The sequence below is a fragment of the Pogona vitticeps genome, chromosome 2 (assembly GCF_051106095.1).
Source record: "Pogona vitticeps strain Pit_001003342236 chromosome 2, PviZW2.1, whole genome shotgun sequence".
Classification (NCBI taxonomy): Eukaryota; Metazoa; Chordata; class Lepidosauria; order Squamata; family Agamidae; genus Pogona; species Pogona vitticeps.
In genome coordinates, this window is record NC_135784.1 from 40,928,123 (window position 1) to 40,943,804 (window position 15,682).

The 15,682-nt window shown below is 45.1% G+C and overlaps 1 protein-coding gene across 5 annotated transcripts in view; it reads right to left on the reverse strand.

Moving 5' to 3' along the window:
- ADAMTS9 (ADAM metallopeptidase with thrombospondin type 1 motif 9) overlaps nt 1-14,402 on the reverse strand; it is a 151,537-nt gene extending 137,135 nt beyond the window's left edge. For 3 of the 5 annotated variants that reach the window (XM_078388842.1, XM_072989363.2, XM_072989364.2), the window contains exons 1-3: nt 14,058-14,316; nt 12,514-12,932; nt 9,442-9,604 (exon numbers count right to left, since the gene is read on the reverse strand). In XM_078388842.1, coding sequence (XP_078244968.1) covers nt 9,442-9,604; nt 12,514-12,932; nt 14,058-14,163 — 688 coding nt within the window. In that variant the 5' untranslated portion in view covers nt 14,164-14,316. Of the gene's footprint in view, nt 1-9,441; nt 9,605-12,513; nt 12,933-14,057 lie in introns of those variants that run through there. The other 2 variants (XM_072989362.2, XM_072989365.2) reach the window with 2 other exon arrangements.
- Nucleotides 14,403-15,682: the final 1,280 nt, after the last annotated feature.

Consider the following 15,682-nt stretch of genomic DNA (forward strand, 5'->3'; position numbering starts at 1 on the left):
AGTGCAGAAGGAATAGATCTGAAGCAAAGCCTTTAGTTCTCCTGTCACCTCCACTTCACCTTATCAGTCTCTCCTAGAAGAAAGACTTTGCCATCAGATTCTATACATTTTCCAGCCGCTGGCACCATGCTAAGAACAATTTTAGTCTTTTGCCATTGCAGGGAGAATTGGAGGAAGTGCCCTTCCCTCCCCCCCTCCCCACCAATGCAAGCTTTTTAGTTCTTTCAAAACGGGAGGTCTCTGATCACCTTCCTCCTTATAAATGAGATGAATAATGTTAGGTCACTGGAGCACTTGGCCTTTTGTGAACATTTCACCTCTCTCCCAAAGAGCTCTGACACACTGGGATTTAAAGAGACTCCAAACTATTCTGTTGGAATTCCCGCCCTCATAAAGTTGTTTTAAGAAGAAGCGCTGAATGCAGGAAGCCTTGATAGTCCACTGAGAGCAGAGCTGTCAGCGTTAGCCAGTGGCTTTTAGTCCTCATTCCTAATATATGCGATATAAAGTTCTTATCAGCTCCTGCAGCCAGAGGCAGGCAAAGTTACAAGACCGAACAAAGGCCAAAGGAAAAATGTGTGGAGGAAGCAGAGGGAAACTTGTATTACACATAAACAAAACACATAAAGGTAAAACCAGGAAGGAAATCACTGTACGCCTCAGGAAAGGTCAACTGATAAGAGAGCAGAAGTTTAAAATCATTCATGACATTGAAAAGGAAATATGAGAAACCGATAATTAAGAGTACAGGCTCCACCTACAATGGAAAAAGAATGTGCATGTAAACGGGGAGAAAAAAATTGATTAAATAGAGAACTGTATCAGCAGAGATTTCTTCTCCCCTGCAACTTCTTGTGCACTCTTCAAATCTGTTCTGGAGGGCTGGGAGATGCTCTGTGGCAGATATGGGGGGGCACAAAGGAAACTATGTCCTCTTGATTTAACAAACTACAAGTCCTATGACCATGGGGACTTAGGATGATGGGAGCTGAAATCCAACACATCTAGATGCACTGGGACATCAAAACCTTATACTGTACAGTGGTGCCTCACTTAACGACTACCTCATTAAATGACAAATGCACTTGATGATGAGGTCTTTGCGATCACTTTTGCGATTGCAAAACAATGTTTTAATGGGCAAAATTCACTTCCCGACAATTGGTTCCCTGCTTCACATTACGACGATCAAAACAGCTGATCGTCGGGTTTCAAAATGGCCACCCGCTGTATAAAATGGCTCCCCGCTGTGCTTTAGGATGGATTTTTCGCTGCATAGGCATCGGAAAATGGCCGCCCTATGGAGGATCTTCGCTGGACGCTGAGATATTTAGCCCATTGGAACGCATTGAGTGGTTTTCAATGCGTTTCAATGGGCTTTTTTATTTCGCTTGACGAGGATTTCGCTCTACAGTGATTTCGCTGGAATGGATTACCTCGTCAAGCAAGGCACCACTGTATATGCTAATAATATGCTCAGCCAGACTGCCTTCAAGTAATTATGTATACAGAATTAAAAGGCAGCCTTAGCTTTACAGTCGTGACAACTGTATCAGAAAAAGAATCCAAATTATGCACACATCAGAATGGTTTCTCCCTATTCATTTGTTCACAGTAGTGCAAAAAGTCTTTCAATCTTCAGCTAGCACAGAAAGATCAAGAAGTTTTAGGTTTTAGGAACAAGAGAGTTACATAGTCCTTCACCTAGCCACAAGAACAAAGCAACGTAGTCCCTAAGATCCAACTGAGGAAAAGGGTCTGCTCTGCATAAGCCCTCCTTCAGAAGCAGAAATGGCTGTGAACTGCCATTTCATCAATTCATGCCAGGTGGCCCAACAGGTGTGCCACAGTTTGGTGCCCCATCTCTTCTGGTGGGCACCCATTCAGAGGTAGCACCCCATCTTCCCTCCCCCATCTCTCCAGAAAGGATTCTGAAGAAAAATACAGAGAAGAAAAACAAGCCTAGAGCTTAAACCCACTAGGGACATCCTAAGAAATCAGTGGGGTGCACTCACTTTGAAGAAGTGAAAGAGAAAAGAAAGATTGGAAGGAAAAGACCACAGTAAAAGAAGAGAATGAAAAGAAATATTCCTCTACGAAAGGGATACAACAAGAAGCAATAGATTCTAAAGTATAGGAAAGAAGATTTACTTTAAACATTATCTGATTGTACTATGTAACAATTGCAATATACCCGTATTCTATGAATTTATCCACAGAATTAAAGTGTAAACGTGCACATGTTTACTAAACCTGTAAACGTCAGCGTACTGGGAAGTTGCTTGCTGTCTGGTAACGAAAGTGTGCTATATTTTGAACAAAAGGGAGATTCAGATGTATCCTTTATACCAAAAATCTAATACATATTATTTCTGGGAATTTCTAGCATTGTTAGAGCTGGTCTGCAGCTAGTGCTTATAACTTGCAAACTTTGAGATTAAAGTAAAGCTTATATACCATCCCATAGTGCTTAAAACATTATCCAGGTGATTTACAATTTAATTATATAGGCTAAACAGTGCCTTGCCCCACCCCCAGGGAGCTTTACTGACCTTGGAAGGATGGAGTAAACCTTGAGTTGGCTACCTGAGCCCTTTCGGATCCAACTTAGATTGTGAACAGTGTCGTGATTCCAGTATGGCAGCTTAACCACTGCACCACTATTAACATAGTGATATGAACTGGCTGGAGGGAGAATACCTCATGCTAGATCTTAAGGCTTGCTGTTATTCAGGAAGACAATGGAATCTTAATGAACACAGATATGACCTACTATAAACCAAAGCAGAAAAGATGTAATGACCAATAGCATCTCTTCTCTATGTAAATCTGGAGAATAAACTCCATTGTGCTGGACAAAACAGCCGCATCATGTTTATAGTACACGTAGTGAAATAAATGGGAATGAAATTAAGACACTGTAATTTGACCTGTTAGTTCCACAGATTTACTCTAGGCATGACTAGTCTAGATCTGAGCCAACATATGATACGCTTTGTAAGAACAATTAAAGAACTACAGGAAGTATGAAATGAGCATCCTGTGTTTTACAATAGTATGACTCAGCACCACTCTATAAACTCTTAAAATCCAATAGGTCAACTCCCAATTTTTAAATTATTCTCCACCTTCTGTTCCCAGTAATTTTTAAGCTAGAATCATAACCATTAGGCCAATCTTCTTCCTCCTCTCAATTTCCTCCCTCAACAGTTCAGGAAAGACGCAGCTCCTGAGCTCTACAGGAAGCAATTTCCTTTCTTTATTAAAAATTATTTTTAAGTGTCCAGGTCTTGACTGCTTCCTCCTGTTCCCTTTACTTCCCTGCCCACATTCCCTCCCACAATAACTGGAAATGTTTAGACAAAATATTATTTGAAGCTTCAATTTGAAAAGCCACACAACAGGGATGCTGACACACAACTGCAAAAGAGCATTATGGAAGTTGTCACTGGGTTGCGCTTGCAGTTACCAGACATCAGTTGTAGTTGTATTCAACTTTGTACCATAGTACCTTAACACAACCCTTGGTAGGACATCTCCTTTTTTCGGTCAAGCTTCAAAGTTGGGGTGTGCCAAATTCATAATTTTTTACAGTGTAAAAACACTGTATGCAACTTCAGTTAGAAGAGCAACTGAAGGCAAAGCCAAAATGACATTTTTAAATAAATTGCCATGTATATAGTAAGGGTAGTAACTAGTGTGGTGTAGTGGACAGAGTAATGGACTAGGACTAAGGAGACCTCGGTTCAGTTCCCTGGCTCTGCCATGGAAATACATGGGGAGTGGGCCTTGGAACTGGTAAAACTACTTCTGAACTTTACCCTTAAAACCTCACTAGGGTCACTATAAAGTCTCCTATGGCTTAGCTGCACATAACAAAATGGTAAGCGTTCAGAGGCAAAAAAGATACTTTGCACACCGCAGGTTCCAAGTTCAGTGCCCAGCCATTCCAAGTACAGCTGGGAAAAGACCAACGTGAATGCCTAGAGATGCGGTTCTCAACCTTGGGCCCCCAGATATTCATGGGCTACAACTCCTAGAAATCCTGGCAAGCACAGGGAGTGATGAAGGCCTCTGGGAGTTTTAGTCCAAGAACATCTGGGGGCCCAAGGTTGGGAATCAGCCCATGATATAGATGCAAAGCTAGATTTAAGACGATTTTACATCTATGAGTAGATAGGTAAACCGTTTCAGTGTTGTATAAGGCAGTTTACTGTGCCTTGCACAAACTGCTGCAGTCACTAATCTAAGTTCAAAGCCCCGAAAATACATATCTCAAGCAGGTGAGCTTCCCACTCATTTCAATCCTGGACCAACTCAATGTAACAAAACGTAGAGATACTCATCCAACTTTCTCTGACATCAGTATTACCAATCTGAAGCCAAAGAACATACATATGCTCTGAAATCTCGTGATGCAGTAGGAGACACAAGTGTCTTTCACCCATTCCTTCTTATCCTTATATGCCAATTCTCTCCCATGTTTTCTGCTTGACAAACCAACTGACCATGTAGAGCAAGTCAGGGAAATGGGATGTCTGAATGAAAACCAGGCAGTGTTTTATTAAGCTATTTGGAGAGAAGAGGAGGGGGAAGCAGGAAGTAGTTATGGAAGATGAAGAACGTGACTTTTGCACACAGCTCGTGTTTAGGTGTGATTTATGGGAAATTCAACAGGATAAAATTCTGATGTCAGAGATTCATAACAGCCAGGAAAAGGTAGCAATGAGTAAGGTGACACCAATTTTCAGAAGCAAATGCCTTTAATTTTCAACTGGTCCTCAGCACATATCATAGACATATAGATTACTCCACTTTCTACAAGCTGTTTTACAACTCTTCCACACTACTCACAATCTGCAAGATGGTGGACGTTGTATGGGTTGGAACCCTATTAAAGTGGCTATTAGTTACTGCACAATAAAAGCAATAGCTGTCCAAATGTACCATAAAGCCACCTTTCTTTAGACAGAATATCTATAACAGCCTCACAGGGACACTTATAAAGAAAAAATAAACATTACATAAGTAAACGGGGGTAGCCATTTTTGCTCCATACAATTATCCAGAAAACAACAGTATTTTATGAAGTATGGCACTTCTGGGAAGTTCTTAAGAAGCATTTTTGTGGCAAGTACCCTAATTAGTAACTGTTATAATCAGCTTTTAACTGTAAGAGACAGAGAGAAGAATCAGAGGCCTCAAGTTTACTTTCTAAATCATGTTTTTCCCCCCTAACTAATAAAAATACATTTAATTTTTGTTTTCCTGCTGTCTCTTTGAAACTGGCCTGGAGTTGTTTCTCCATCCCTAGGGAGGTACAATAAAATAAAATAAAATAAAAAATGCATGGGTAACCCAAACTTCCTAAAACAAACAACCAAACCATGATGCCCCTTTGGTAGGAGGTTGGGAAAGAATCAATGACTTGAAAAAATATACATTTAAGAAATATTTACGGAATTTTAATTTTCCAGAATACTAAAACTCTTCTTTGCTGCACGGGGCTTTTAACTACAACAAAGGCAGATTTAAGGTATTTTCCACATAGGCCATTTTGCCCTTTTAGCTACTCAGACCCTTACTGCTGAGCTGCTGTGTGTAAATGACTGTTTGTTCCAGCAATACTGCCAAAGCTAACCCAAGGGTTTTGCTAGAATACAGCTGAGTTTCAAAGTGGCAATGAGATTATTTCTTTTTCTCTGGTTGGCTGGCGGCTGTGACTGATGAAGTCAGCCTATACAAAAGGACCGTGGCAAGCCAAGGTCCAGTGACGGAGCTGACAATAGGCACCGTTCCTTCCCCACCCACCCACCCCCTTCACTTTTGGAGTAAGCCACTCACTCAAATAGAAAGGTCAGAACAGAAGAACGTGAGCAGAGGGGCCTACTGCCTACAGTGTGCCTCTCTTAGCTCTTCAAGGCAGGCGTCACCGGCAGAACAATATGTCCTTGGGTAATCACAGGAGAGTTGAATGATGATGCAAACGTTTTCGGCAGTGGCATTCATAACACTTTCCGGTAAAGAGAAAATTGTCAAACTGTCCTTCAGGTTAACAAAGAAACCCAAACAATGAGAGACTACTATTCAGAAGGCAGGATCGTTATATATTTTTCCTAGGTGTAGGGACAGCTAGATCAGAGGAAGGAGGGAGTGACAGAGAGCATGCAAACAAGAGGATCCCGCCCCCCCCAAAAAAAACTTTTCAAGGCCCTTCCAACTACCTTTGGTCTTGTGAGTTTCATGATCTGTTGATCAATTCTTCCAAAGGTTGCTGATGAATAGTGCCAGTTCCCATGTTTCTTTCCAACTGTTCTGAGTCTCCTGTATCTGATCTCAAAGAAGGGAGCAGAGACAGCTGGAAGAGAGAAACCAGAGTGGCATAGTCCAGCAGCATCCCTTGGAAGAACAAACAATAATAAAAGCCTTATGAGAGGTACCATTCTCTCCTGCATTCCCACCCACTCCCTGCAGCACCACACAGCATGAAAAGATGTCCTTTGCTGACGCTGTCCATTCGTCTTTGGGGCTACTTGAAGACCTCCCTCTCTCTTCCTTCTCCCCCTTACTATTCTTACTGCAACCCTTGTGATATTCAGGACTATGACATCCAGCCAATATACATCAACTAGGACGGGACTCCTACTTCCTGCTGTGAAACAACGCAGCACCTCCTTCACACCACACTGCAATGAATGAGAGAAGATGGAAGGGTGGCACAAGTAAAGGACTAATTCGCCAAAGTACAAGATGAATTAGGGACAGCTCAAGATTAGAGCAGAAAACAAAGCAGTGAGGCAGAGATATAAATTCAGCAAGGCACAGGATAAATGGGAACAGCGGCTCAAGTGTCCCGTACCACATAATGAGAAACGGGAAGTTCATAATAACACCATAATGAAGGCAAATGATCAGTTCATTGGCCGTTAGCGATATCCCCATGGAGCCAGATTAGCTATGTGTCCAACTGCTTTTTCTAGTAGGATTGTTCAGACAAACCCCTTGTACATTTAAAGCACATGAGGTGGTTACATGTTATATAGGATAACATGTAGGAGCAGTTTTACCCTGGCTGATCATGTGCCGGCAACACAAATTCTGGCCATGCCTCCCACCAGCCCGCTTGGCGCTACAATTTTATCTGTATATTCTGATAAAGCTTCTCCACACCAGGGGTATTCTGATTGGCCAGGCTCACTCCACGCACATTTGTTGACATATGCAAAAGTAAAACTTCACAGGCCCAGTGATTGGACAGCCAGCGGAAAATGTGACAGGCAGCTATGTTAGTAGGAGCCAAGCTAGCCTGCACTGCCTCTGGCCATCTCCTATAGCATTTCAATGTGTGCTCGGTGTGGGGAGTCCAACCCACCACTCTACATTCAGTCCCTAGACTAATTTGGGACTGAAGTGTGAGAAGCAAAACACACACACACACACACAAATCCCTGTAGTAGCAGGGGTAGGAAATAAAAGTAGTTGTGAAAAAATGAAGAAGAAGAAGACCCAAAGTACTGTTTTTAGTTATTTTCAGAGGGCATTCTGTTTCTCCCCCAAATGATATTTTCACCCGAAAGCTTTTCATGGGCAAAATATTGTACAAACTAGTTAGTAAGGGAGCCAAACTAGGGCATTTCAGAGTAAAAACTCACAAAACACCCGTCCTACACTTTTGGGCAGCTAATGAGCTAAACTGAAAAGGAGGGTGGGGATGATGTCCTATTAAATTCTGCCACAGATAAGTTCTCTGTTTCTATGAGCAATTCAGGGAGTGAGGCGATGCTGCCTCCACACACCTGCTGCTCACCATGGAGCCGCTGCGGGTAACCCCTGGAGGAGACTTTTGACAGATGTGAGAGCCTGCAGAAAGGAAATATAAAAGGCGACCGTCCCCAGAGAGGAGCAGAACTCTGCTGATATATGACTGGATGTGGCTTCAAAAGAATATTAACAGCAAACACGGTGGATGGAATCTCTGGCTCCAAAGCTGTGTGGCAGTAATCCCACATATGTATTATATGCTTAAGCCTACAAGACAGAGTAGACCTGGATGCATGAGGGGAGGAAGCAGGCTAGAACTGTCCCCTCCCATCTTCATTCTCCTCAGGTGAACAGCAACAATCTGCAGAGAACAGCATCCACTAGCCCTGATTTTTCAAAGTGTTCCCAATCAAGGGGAAAGTTCCCAGTGTCTTGTCCTGCACGCAGCATTTCCTCACCCAGATCAGTTATTGCAACAAGATAGACCCTACAATGTGGATTTATCATTAATTTGAACAAGATATGTGTTAAAGCTTTAGTTGTAAAAGAAGGGGGGGGTAATAAGAGTGGATCCAAACTGCTGTCTGGGACTGCTTACAGGGATCACTTAATCCTCCTGTTACAGCAGCTCCACTGGCTTCCAATCAGTTTCCAGGCATAATTCAAAGTGCTGGTTCTAACCTCTACAGCCCGAAATGGCTTCGGTCCAAGCTATCTCAAACACTGTGTTTCCCATTATGAGCCAGCTCGGGTGTTAAAATCATCCAGAGAGGCCTTTCTCTCAGTCTCGCCACCTTCACAGGTGCATCTGATGGGGACACAGGAAAGAGGCTGCTCCCAGACTTTGGAACTCCCTCCCACAGGAAGTCAGACTGGCCTCATCTTTGGTGTCCTTCCACAAGCAGGCAAAGTCCTTTCTCTTCAGGCAAGCATTCCCTCAGTAACTTGCTACCTGTGTTTGATAGCATTACTGCTTTCACTGGAGTTTTAGTACTACTTGTGTTTTCCATTTCTCAGAGTGGCATTTATTGTTTTTAAAAATATACATTTGTATCCTTCTTGGTCTTCACTTTAATATTGCCTTTTAATGATGTAAGATTGCCTTTTAATGATATACTCATTTATTCTTAGCTTTAAAAATTGTGTTTTAATGATGTTCACCACTATTGCATACTCATTGTTTTCAACTTTAAATACTGTCTTACAATGTTGTAAGCTGCCTTGGGTTCTTTTTGAGAAGAAAGGTGGGATGAAAATATTTTAAATAAATAAATGAGACACTCACTGTTCTTGACTCTAAGCACTGCACTTCAGGTGCAAAATCACTTAATCCCTGCAATTTGAAGGAAAAAGTGAAGGCAAGCTTCCTCATGATGAGTAGTGTGGAACAAAAATAAAATTCAAACACAGGTGATGAAAGGGAGTTGCTGAAAGGGTCTAAATAAATATTATCTTATTGTCTTAATCAATAATGTTAGCACCCAAATCCATCTTAGCTGTAGAATGGTATCCAGCTATTCATTCTGGGAAGCAATTCCTGGGGCAAATAAAACAAGAAACCATCTTCACAATCAGTTTTTTTCCTCTCTCTCAGACACAGAGTTCCAATCCTTATAGAGAAACTGTTTTTGCATCCACAAATGTAGGCCAAAGGCCTGGGAAGACACAAATATCAAGTACCTGAAGTGTCACAGGTCTGCTTGTTTCTTGGAGAGAATGTTGGAGGTATATTTTGTCTATAGACCACATGTGGCTTTTTATGCTCTTCTTCATACTCTTGTTGGTCAGGCGACATCAGTGGCTCTACAAAATAGTCTCCGTCATGAGACCGAAATGTGCCTAGCTGAGAAAGAATAAGAGATACATCACAATAATGCTTTATAGGACCATGCTGAAGACTGAGGAAAGAAGCAACGAAAATTCATATATAAATCTTTTGCACATAACCCTTCTGCTCAAAATACCATATCTGTGTGGCATTGGGGTGTAGGAAATGTACTTTGTATCATTCTCCTTCACAAGGTCCTTTAATCCAAGAACACTTCACATCTTATATCTTCAATAAATATCATGGAGGTGTTTGAAAACCTGTGTATCATACAGGAACCACAAATGGCTGCAGCTCCTTAAGTATCTATACTTAGCTGCACTGGCTGAGTTTGCCTCTGCATAAGGTGTGAAATGGCCCTGACATTTCTCCTATAGTATTAGGTGGACACGTATCTGTCTATTGTACCCTTTGAATCCTTGACAGACTTACTGAAGGAAGGGAAGGCAAAAAGAAAGAAAGAAAGAAAGAAAGAAAGAAAGAAAGAAAGAAAGAAAGAAAGAAAGAAAGAAAGAAAGAAAGAAAGAAAGAAAGAAAGAAAGAAAGAAAGAAAGAAAGAAAGAAAGAAAGAAAGAAAGAAAGAAAGAAAGAAAGAAAGAAAGAAAGAAAGAAATTGTCTCTCTAAGAATTACAGAAGAGGCACATTTAGTAGACCACAGTGGTGCAATTAAACAAAGCAGCAAGCAGTTAAAAGGGATGTGGTCAGGCATTCTGCTTTTATTCATTCCATAGGCAATCCAGTTCACAAACTATGAGTTATTTAGAAGTCCACTGGAGGAGTCAGGTGAGAATTAGTGAGAACTAACCAAGAAAAAGCGGCAAGGATCAACAAGAGGTTGAGACAGTAACACTGATGTGATTTTTTTTTGTATGTACAGTATTTCCTTCAGAGAATCACTCTGTATCTTCCAAGCCCAAGCTCAGGAACTACAAGCTAGTCGGACAGTCGCTGCAGGATCCCTGCCCACCTATGACAATTTCCCAGCCATGGGAATTTTTTCAAGTTGCAACCTGCTCTTTCTCTTCTTGCCTAACACCAACCCCTTACTCTTGCCTATATTGAAATAAAGCCTCTTGACATTCACCTCTCCTTTCCACCTTAAGTCTCCCTCCTCCCCTGCAACCAAAGAACTGGGAAGTTCCTGGATTCCCTTAAGGTAGACCTCCACTGTCAGAAGGTGCCATGCCGCACTCTGTCAGAAAGTGGGCGAAAGTTCTCCTTTCCTACGTATTATGCTTGCCCAGAGGGCTGGCGTAACATATTCCCACCCCCTGGCAGTTCTCTCTACAGAACCTTGGGCGATAGCCGCCTTCCCTCCCTCCCTCCCTTCCCCTCCCATGCCTCCGCCCACCAAACATCAGAACATCACAACAACAACAACAAGCACAGAGGGTTACTATAACCTACTGCGTGAGCAGCACCTTGGAGGATGCAAAGATGGTTGTGGGTGGTGGGGAGGTAGAGGAAGTGGACTTCCTATCCCACCCCCCCTTTTTGCTGAAGGGCTTTGTCATTGGGAATACAAAACAAGACAGTTCTGGCTGGCCGGTAAGTATAGTTAAGCTTGGCTGTCTGGACCTCTACCTCGAGACTGGGGGGTGGGGAGGGGGGGGGAAATCAGAGAGGGGGAAACAGAAGCAGCATTTCCACCCCCTTTCTCAGTATGCTTTGCAACATCAGCCTGGCATATTCCCTGCAGAAACCAAACTTCCAAATTTGGTCTCAGATTCTGTTCAGTTGGAAGCGAAAGTGACAGGAGACAGTCAGTTTAGCAGCCAAAGATGTTCTTGTCCGCTTTGAAGGGCAAGGCCTTCTGAACTGGAAAGGAGCAACCAAAGGGAAGGACCGTTTTGTTGTTTTAAAAGGTCCCCCCCCCACCTGCCTGCCCGAAATACTCTTCTCCATGTACGCCATCCTTGGCTGGGCAAGCTGAAGAGGAGGGCCTTAAGCAGCCCCAGTTTAAGGGCCTCAGGGCTTCCCATTTCTCAAAGCTCAGTCTCTTTAAAACCAGAGATTGGCCTCACTTGTTTCAAAATGCGTTTAGAACCCAGAGTTCACTGAGTGTCCGCTAGGACAAGGGAGTCTCCTCTCCGGGGGACACACGTTCCCTCCTTACAGAGCGGAAGGCGAAAGACAAGAAACAGGCAATATTCATTTGCTCTCCCTCCACCTTAAGGAGGAGGCTGGAAGGCTTCAAAGCACCACCCTTGTTTGGTCTTTCTCTCTCAAATCCTCCTCAAGCCGCCCGCCCGCCCCTCCCCACCTCTTTGCCTCCGCTCCCACTGCAAAGTCGGCCCCACACATCAGAGTTCAACTGCTCAGAGGTCTCCCTGGACACTGCTGTTGCATGCAGAAAAAAAAATACCTGGCTTAAATGACCTTTGGAGGGAAATTTAGGCTTTCCTGATTACTACTGCTTGTTTTAGGGAGCTCTCTGGTCTCCCCCCCCCTCCCATCAGTCAAAGTGAGCCCTTTGATTGTGGATCTCCTGCTTTTGCTGCCAGACTTCAATTATGATTTCTTAACTTTGGTTGCAAAGTTATGTTCAAGGGTTTGGGCTTTTAGGAAAACTTGCCTGGTGTTTTGGAGAAAGGGAGTGGGGAAAGGGAGAGGTTGAGGAATAGATAGGTCTGAGATTCGTCAGCACAGAACAGGTTTTTTTTTAGAGACAGGGATATGGTTTGGTTTTAAAGCCTTATCTTTACTTCAACCCCCCCCCAACCCATCCACCCTCAACCCATCCCCAAAGAAAACTGTGCACGGATGTTTCCTGTTGTGTAATGAGACTCCACAGACCCAAGAAGCACTAGCGGCAGAAGTGAAGGGGGATGATTTTTTTTTTTTAAGCACGGGCTTTTAAGGTCTGTCCTTAGAAAAAAAAAAAAGAACGGTGAATCCAGTGAAGAGGAAGGCAAACACTTACCATTCCAGAACAGAGGCTGATGACTGCCATATGCTGGGGATCCGTATTGACATGCCCTTTATAAAAACAGTGCTTAACATCACTTTGTTCCTCGGTGTAAAAGTTTGTTTGGTTAACCCGGGGTTCTCCAAGAAAGCTGACAGTGAAAAGAGGGGCAATAAATCCCGAGTGGGCAGTGAGGTTGAAAAAGAAATGTTGGCCAAAGGCTGAGAGCTTATAATGTGCTTGGGTGGTATTAGAAGAGGAGGAAGAGGAGGAGGAGGAGGAGGAGGTAGCGTCCAGGCTCCAGGGCTCAATGTCCAAAGGAAGGCTCCGCTTCTTTCTTTGAAAGTGGACCTTGGCAGGAAAAGGTTCTCCAAACTCATTCACTCGTGTCGGAGTCACTATCTCGTACTCGCTCAGGGTCTCCAGCCGTTGAGCTGCGAAGAGTTAACACACATCCCTGTGAATTGACACTCCAGTGAGCGAGTGTGTGGACACTGTTTAACGCTACCCTTCTAACCCTGGAGGGCAACAGTAGGGAAAGCAACCACTAAAAGTCATTCCCCCCCCCCAAAAAAAACCAGTCTGGTTACTTTGCCATCCACTTGGGCAAGACCCCAATTGCTCACAGGAAAACCCTGACTGCAAATCCTTTGTCCAGTGTGCCGGCTCATCCAGCTCAAGGATTTAAAGTCTCCCTTGCTTTTCCAACCCCCCCCCCCCAGCTCAGATTAGCAGAGTACTAGGCATAAAAAGGAAGCTGATAATTTCACTTAGTGCAGACTGCCTGCAAAGGATGGAGAATAACCCTTTTTTCAAGCTCTTATGTAACCAAGTCGAGCACCGCAAACAAACCCTATTTCCCACTCAGCAGCAGTTGCAGCAGCAATAACGCGCGCCGCCCCCTCCCCCGGCAAACTCAGGAGCCCCCACAAACATAGCTCCTTAACCTCACCTACTGTGAAACACACAGGTAGGAACGTGTTAAAGAGTGTAATGCTAATAAAACTGAAACTGATAATGCCCTAGAAAGAAACACAAGCCCCCAAGCCGCCCCCCCGGGACACCCCAACTTCTCAAGGACACCCCAACTTCTCAACAGCCACCCGAAGAGTGGCGGGAGGGGACTCCCCTCTGGGGAATGGGTTGTGCCTCGTCCCCCTAAAGTTTGCGTGTGGTCAGCTGCAAAGTAAAAGGAGCAAGAGAAGGGGACGGGTGCACAGGGGGGACCAGGGGCTGTTCTGCCCCCCCCCGTTTCTTTGGGAAGTGTGGGGGTGAGGTCCTGCCAGAGCCACGCCGAGCAAGCAAACTCCCAAACCTTGAGGCATACATGCATGTGGAGGTGGAGCAGATCGGGTTGGCCGGGTGGGTGGGCAGGCCAGGGGGCCAAGTGGGCCAAGAAGGTTGCGATCCTCATCACCAGGCGTCCAAAAGAAGTGGCCCTCGGGAAAGGAAGGGCAGGTTTTCCACAACACCCCCCCCCCGGTCCGCTGTTGTTGTTGTTGTTGTTTTAGAAAAGCACGGCGCTGCTGCTGCGGCTGCTCCGCTCGCCAGCATCTTACCTTGCCTCCGATGCAACTCCTGCTTCCGAGCTGCCGCACCGGCTCCTTTCAAGAAGTCCTGCAGGAACAGCGTGCTTAATCCCACTGCCCAGAACACCAGCTGCATGGTGGTTTGTGCCGCTTCGCTGCAGCGATCCGCTTTTCCGACCCCCCCCCCCTTTTTTTGGGCCAAAAAAAAAAGTGATCCTTCTTCCTTTCTTTTGCCTTCTTGCTGCTTGGAGGGGGGGGGAGCGGAGCGGGAAGGGGAGGTGGGATGGAGCTTCGGAGAGATTTGGCCCCCCCTCCTCCTCCTCCTCCTCCTCTTCCCACACCACCACAACCACCTCCTCCTCCTCCTCCTCCTCCCACAACTTCACAACTTTATTAAACGTGGTCATCTAAGTTGCTCTGCTTGGCCTCGGCGGTGGCGACAACTGTCCGGGCCGGAAAGTGGATCGGGAGGCAGACGGGAGCGCCGGGGAGGACCGGGGAGCCCCGCATCGTGCAAGCGGGAGCGCGGAGCCCCAGGCGGGCGGCAGGGTCGGTGGGCTCGCCCGTCTGCCGGCTCGCTCGCTCGCTCGCCCCCCACCCCCCCCGGCCCGGCTGGCTGGCTGGCTGGCTGGCTGGCTTGCGAGGACGAGGGAGAGCTTGGGAACTACTTTAGGATCACCGGGGTAGGGGCGGGATTGCGGAGATCAAATGCCCAAAGATCCCGCCTCTCTTTAAGGAGGGGAGAAAAGGCAGCGGAGAGAGAGAGAGAGAGAGAGAGAGAGAGCTCTTTAGGACACTTAGTGAAACTCTTTGATTTGTTGGGGCGCTTTTCAAAGAAATCTGCGTGACCTGCAAGGTCGAACGTAAGGAACGGTCCCGTGCCTTCCTCGATCCCCGTGACACGAAGGGCTTGCTTGCACTGGCCGTAATGGGGCACAGGGCGTCATCGTTGCCGCAAAAGGTCTCCTTGTGGCCGGCTTCGCCCCTGCTCGTTTGCGAAAGTCAGCTGCCCGTTTGAGTCCCTTTCCTTGAACTCCTCTGTTTTATTTCTCCTCTGAAAGAGGAAGGTACAGTACTTCCAGGCTTTGAAATGATAGACCGCCGCCCGCCAATTTATCCTTCCCTGGATAAATAGATGCAAAATTCCCTGGATTGGAGCGTTAATTTTGAGCAATAAAGCACTTTATTAATATTTTATGGAGTGTGCAGCCCTTTTGTCTCCCCCCCTTTTTTCCTGAGCTTTTCATCTTCTTCTTCTTCTTCTTCTTCTTCTTCTTCTTCTTCTTCTTCTTCTTCTTCTTCTTCTTCTTCTTCTCTCTCTCTCTCTCTCTCTCTCTGGGAAACCCCTTGGAAGTCAGAGAATGGTCCCATTGGCCAAAAAAAGCAGCCTTACTTGTATTTGCCTTGTGTTTATATTTCAAAAACCTACAAGCCTTAGTTGTCCTTGAAAGAATTCTCTCTCTCTCTCTCTCTCTCTCTCTCTCTCTCTCTCTCTCTCTCTCTCTCACACACACACACACACACACACACACACACACACACACACACACACACACACACAGAGAGAGAGAGAGAGAGAGAGAGAGAGAGAGAGAGAGAGAGAGAGAGAGAGAGAGAGAGAGAGAGAGAGAATTGGGAAATATGCTACCTAGCAA